Raw genomic sequence first — 5974 nt, forward strand, 5'->3', positions numbered from 1 at the left:
CAATGCTCTGTTGTTGTCATGGGTTATGATATAATTTTGGGGTGCCTGTAATGTGGGAGGGGCTATCTTGTGGTGCACTCATGAGATGGATGTAGTGTTGGGGTGCCCCTCTGAAGTGAGGGGTTATATGGTAACAGGTTGGGTTGGTGTGATGGTTTCAGGTGTTACGGGGAACCTGGGTTCAGGTTATATGTTGGTTGTGATGGCCTTGGACATCTAGGGGTTCCCTTTCACTGTGGTGTTTTGGGATGTGGTTTTGGGGAGCCCCTCTATTGGAACTGGTTAAATGGTATCTTGTTCATTTGGTGTGATATGGGTTTTTGGGGTCCCCATCAATGTTTTTAGGGAGCCCCTCTAGTGTGAGGGGTTATATGATGCCATGTTGGTCTGGTGCCATTAGTGTCTGGATATTTCAGGTGACCATTTAGTTTGATGGACAATATGGTGTCATGCTCATCTGGTGTGATAGTTGTGGATTTTTGGGGTGCCTTGTCAATGGTATTAGGGAGCCCTCCTAGGGTGAAGAGTCTTCTGATGTGATAAGTCTTGGGTTTTTGGGGTGCCCTGTCAATGTTATCAGGGAGCCCTCCTAACGCGTGTGTGTGTGTGTGTGTGTGTTGAGGGGTTTATATGGTGTCCTGTTTATCTGGTATGATAGTCTTGTGTTTTTGGGGTGTTCTGTCAGTTATTAGGGATCCCTTCTAGTGTGAGGGGTTATATGGTATCATGTTGGCCTAGTGCCATGGTCTCTGGGTATTTCAGGTGCCCATTTGTCATGTTGGGGGGTGAGTATCTCGGGGTGTCCCCTGGCTGTTATGGGGTATCAGGTGGTGACATTAGAGGAGACATTTTGTCCTGCGGGTGGTCACCTGTCCTGTACTCCGTAGAAGGCTGTGATGTACAGCAGTGCCGAGTTTCCCTCCCTCCTCCCCCTCCCCCTCATTTTGGCTTGCTTATCAGAGTGGCCTGGATAAGAGCTCGGCCTCTGAATTCCTTCATAGTGAGTCACAACAATGTGTAGAGCCGACATCAGGACCCCCACCCAGCCCCAACCTTCAGGACACCAGCAATGTGGAGAGCCGACATCAGGACCCCCCAACCATCAGGACACCAGCAATGTGGAGTGCCGACACCGGGACCCCCACCCAGCCCCAACCATCTGGACACCAGCAATGTGGAGAGCCGACATCAGGACCCCCCAACCATCAGGACACCAGCAATGTGGAGTGCCGACACCGGGACCCCCACCCAGCCCCAACCATCTGGACACCAGCAATGTGGAGAGCCGACATCAGGACCCCCCAACCATCAGGACACCAGCAATGTGGAGTGCCGACACCGGGACCCCCACCCAGCCCCAACCATCTGGACACCAGCAATGTGGAGAGCCGACATCAGGACCCCCCAACCATCAGGACACCAGCAATGTGGAGTGCCGACACCGGGACCCCCACCCAGCCCCAACCATCTGGACACCAGCAATGTGGAGAGCCGACATCAGGACCCCCCAACCATCAGGACACCAGCAATGTGGAGTGCCGACACCGGGACCCCCACCCAGCCCCAACCATCTGGACACCAGCAATGTGGAGAGCCGACATCAGGACCCCCCAACCATCAGGACACCAGCAATGTGGAGTGCCGACACCGGGACCCCCACCCAGCCCCAACCATCTGGACACCAGCAATGTGGAGAGCCGACATCAGGACCCCCCAACCATCAGGACACCAGCAATGTGGAGTGCCGACACCGGGACCCCCACCCAGCCCCAACCATCTGGACACCAGCAATGTGGAGAGCCGACATCAGGACCCCCCAACCATCAGGACACCAGCAATGTGGAGTGCCGACACCGGGACCCCCACCCAGCCCCAACCATCTGGACACCAGCAATGTGGAGAGCCGACATCAGGACCCCCCAACCATCAGGACACCAGCAATGTGGAGTGCCGACACCGGGACCCCCACCCAGCCCCAACCATCTGGACACCAGCAATGTGGAGAGCCGACATCAGGACCCCCCAACCATCAGGACACCAGCAATGTGGAGTGCCGACACCGGGACCCCCACCCAGCCCCAACCATCTGGACACCAGCAATGTGGAGAGCCGACATCAGGACCCCCCAACCATCAGGACACCAGCAATGTGGAGTGCCGACACCGGGACCCCCACCCAGCCCCAACCATCTGGACACCAGCAATGTGGAGAGCCGACATCAGGACCCCCCAACCATCAGGACACCAGCAATGTGGAGTGCCGACACCGGGACCCCCACCCAGCCCCAACCATCTGGACACCAGCAATGTGGAGAGCCGACATCAGGACCCCCCAACCATCAGGACACCAGCAATGTGGAGTGCCGACACCGGGACCCCCACCCAGCCCCAACCATCTGGACACCAGCAATGTGGAGAGCCGACATCAGGACCCCCCAACCATCAGGACACCAGCAATGTGGAGTGCCGACACCGGGACCCCCACCCAGCCCCAACCATCTGGACACCAGCAATGTGGAGAGCCGACATCAGGACCCCCCAACCATCAGGACACCAGCAATGTGGAGTGCCGACACCGGGACCCCCACCCAGCCCCAACCATCAGGACACCAGCACTGCATGTGTAGCTGGGGCCCCTCCGTCTGGCTTCATAATCGGGGTGAAACAGTAAGTCGCCTCAATTCTGACCCACCGGCCTCCAGTTTCTCGTCGGCGCAGAATTAGCAATACTCGGCCCCCTGAGGGTTATGGGAAAGGAGGGCGTTCCGATTGCTCAATTGCTTTGGCTGAAGGACGGTCATGTGACTGCACAGCGCCAACTTTCCTCTGGTTGCCCTTTAAGGGAACATGGCGGTGACACCGCTCGGACGGTGACACCTTGAACCCAGCCATCGGTCACAGCCCTTCAGGCCGATAAGGTATTCACAGCTCGGGATAGGTTATCAGTTTTACGACACCTTCCTTCCACCGGACGCCAATAAACCGCATAATGGGCGATTAATGTAAGCGCTATATAAATCCTGTATAATAATAATGATAGAAGGAGCGACGGTCAATATTGATGCGTCCCCTCCGATCGGAGGCGGAGAGCAGAAGTAGCGGCACTCGTCGGCCGAGGCTGCAAATGGGCCTCAGAAATCTCCTTTTGTCCTCCTAAAGCTTTTAATCCCCATTGTGCGGCGCGTTGTGTAATGGCGTCTCCGGTTCCCGGGGGAGGGATCCCGTGTCCCGTCTACCTGTGTGAGGCCGCCGCACTTCCCCCGATGAATTCACCGCCGAAACCCCAGACGCAGCGAGGCCGGAATAACACGAGCCGTCCATGGCAACATTCTATACGCTACGGGCGGACAATACAGCGGCAGGCTATAGGGACTGGAATCGGCGTCAGTCAGCGATAAAATCACACTTTTCCCGGTGAAGAATTTCACCAAATCTGGTGAAAAATAATAAATGCCGACACAGGTCATAAAAATGTGAGATTTATAACACTAGAGTCACCTGAAACCATTGATGTGTCTGAGGAAATGCTTCCTCCTGCCTGCAGCAGTCTGATCACTGGGGGGAGGGGAGACTGAGGAAATGCTTCCTCCTGCCTGCAGCAGACTGATCACTGGGGGGAGGGGAGACTGAGGAAATGCTTCCTCCTGCCTGCAGCAGACTGATCACTGGGGGGAGGGGAGACTGAGGAAATGCTTCCTCCTGCCTGCAGCAGACTGATCACTGGGGGGAGGGGAGACTGAGGAAATGCTTCCTCCTGCCTGCAGCAGACTGATCACTGGGGGGAGGGGAGACTGAGGAAATGCTTCCTCCTGCCTGCAGCAGACTGATCACTGGGGGGAGGGGAGACTGAGGAAATGCTTCCTCCTGCCTGCAGCAGACTGATCACTGGGGGGAGGGGAGACTGAGGAAATGCTTCCTCCTGCCTGCAGCAGACTGATCACTGGGGGGAGGGGAGACTGAGGAAATGCTTCCTCCTGCCTGCAGCAGACTGATCACTGGGGGGAGGGGAGACTGAGGAAATGCTTCCTCCTGCCTGCAGCAGACTGATCACTGGGGGGAGGGGAGACTGAGGAAATGCTTCCTCCTGCCTGCAGCAGACTGATCACTGGGGGGAGGGGAGACTGAGGAAATGCTTCCTCCTGCCTGCAGCAGACTGATCACTGGGGGGAGGGGAGACTGAGGAAATGCTTCCTCCTGCCTGCAGCAGACTGATCACTGGGGGAGTGGAGACTGAGGAAATGTGAGGAATTTATTCATGGAGGAGTGTAAAGACACAGACTGGTCCTCTTGACTATTGGAACAATCGTACGCCCTGCGCAGTTCCCGTAGCCGCCATTGTGATATTGCGTAACACTTTCCCCCCCATTATTGGGAGAAGGAAGTCATTACCGATCCGATAATCTCGGCAGAGTCGGCCTCGGGTCTGGTGATCGGGGACGTACGAGCCGCGCACAGACGCCGGATTTCTACTCTCTGATTTCCCGCGCTCAGGCCGCTTGGCATCTTCCCGTCCTCCGGCCCGGCCCTCGGCGGCCTCCACACCAGGAACAGAGTTTTCTTTGATTGGTTTGTTTCCTGGCAGAGCTGCTCCGGTGTGTTGATTGATGGGGGGCTGGCTGTGGCTGCGACCCGTCCCCGGCTTGTTTTAGGGACGCCGGTGACTGCCGGTTATACGGTGACCATTATCTTTATGAGGGGGGAAAAAATCGATTTCCGATTAAAGTGTGCGCATAACGTTACCCCTCCCCCATCAACATTTTTAATGACATCTCTTATGTCATCACTGGGTGTCCGCGCTTCTCTATGCAATGCAGGCAGGTCATCACTGGTGGGAGGGGCCAGCAGGGTGCTGTACATGGCTTCCTGATAACATCACGGCCCCCTGCCTCAGTACTCCTCTCTAGAGCCCTCAGTCCTAATGCAAGTAGTAGGCCGACTGTTGGGAGGAGTTATGCAAATGTCACAATGCCTTGATGGGTGGCTGTCAGTCACCCATTTGCATACAGACCTCCCTGGCCCATGGAAGCTGATGTGAAGACAGATTCGGGCGCTTGTACTGGCTGTGTTTACATCTGGAGCTCGGCACGCTGGAATGTCGGGGGTTAAATTCCGGCTTCTTCCTCTCCTGTCGCTGTGTCAATATCGGGAGGTAAATATTCCGAGTGCCAGGAAAGTCTCCCGAGGCCGAGACGCCACGCTGCGCACCGGGCACCTCCTGCAAACTACGGCATGATGTGAGTTGTAGTTCAGAGCTGCACGGGGGCAAAGACTGTCTGTACATTATCCAGATGGGGAGGGCATGCTGGGAGTTGTAGTTCAACAACAACTGGAGAGGCACAGAGATTGTCTGTCCTCCATCCATATGGGAAGGGCATGCTGTGAGTTGTAGTTCAATGACAGATGGAGAGCCTCAGGGGGCAAAGTTTGTCTGTCCTCCATCCATATGGGAAGGGCATTTTGAGAGTTGTAGTTCAATGACAGATGGAGAGCCACCGAGACTGTCTGTCCTCCATCTATATGGGGAGAGCATGCTGGGAATTGTAGTTCACCAACATCTGGAGAGCCACCGAGATTGTCTGTCCTCCATCCATATGGGAAGGGCATGCTGGCAGTTGTAGTTCAATGACAGATGGAGAGCCTCAGGGGGCAAAGTTTGTCTGTGCTCCATCCATATAGGAGGCATGGGGCATGTTGTGAGTTGTAGTTCCTGATCTCTCGTCTGGTCGCACGTCCAGGCCGAGGACACGAGATCGGCGACGTCTGTCCAGAAACATTATGTGCCGCCAGTCTGAAGGTTGTGAAATAATCGCTTTCACTTCCTCGTGGTCACTGATGGTGGACAATCATTACCCGGAGGTCAGGTCTGGAGTACACCTGAGGTCTGAGGTCACCTGATGAAGGATACACATACATGGGGGGGCGGGGTTTATAGTTCTTTCTTCCAGCCATGTGCTGGCCGAATACCGCTCCTGCCA

At 55.8% G+C, this 5974-nt stretch overlaps 2 protein-coding genes across 4 annotated transcripts in view; both read left to right on the forward strand.

Annotated features, from left to right (window-relative positions):
• Window positions 1-5974, forward strand: part of CGN (cingulin) — a 47295-nt gene that overhangs the window by 16622 nt on the left and 24699 nt on the right. The window lies entirely within an intron of this gene.
• LOC108797693 (extensin-like) lies at window positions 1014-2723 on the forward strand. Its single transcript, XM_018569338.1, has one exon. It carries the CDS (start codon window positions 1014-1016, stop codon window positions 2721-2723), a length of 1710 nt encoding a protein of 569 aa, XP_018424840.1.

The sequence above is a fragment of the Nanorana parkeri genome, unplaced genomic scaffold (assembly GCF_000935625.1).
Source record: "Nanorana parkeri isolate BGI_ZX_2015 unplaced genomic scaffold, ASM93562v1 scaffold1324, whole genome shotgun sequence".
Classification (NCBI taxonomy): Eukaryota; Metazoa; Chordata; class Amphibia; order Anura; family Dicroglossidae; genus Nanorana; species Nanorana parkeri.

Coding starts and splice junctions, on each gene's coding strand:
- LOC108797693 (XM_018569338.1), top strand. CDS start 1,014: ATGTGTAGAGCCGACATCAGGACCCCCACCCAGCCCCAACCTTCAGGA.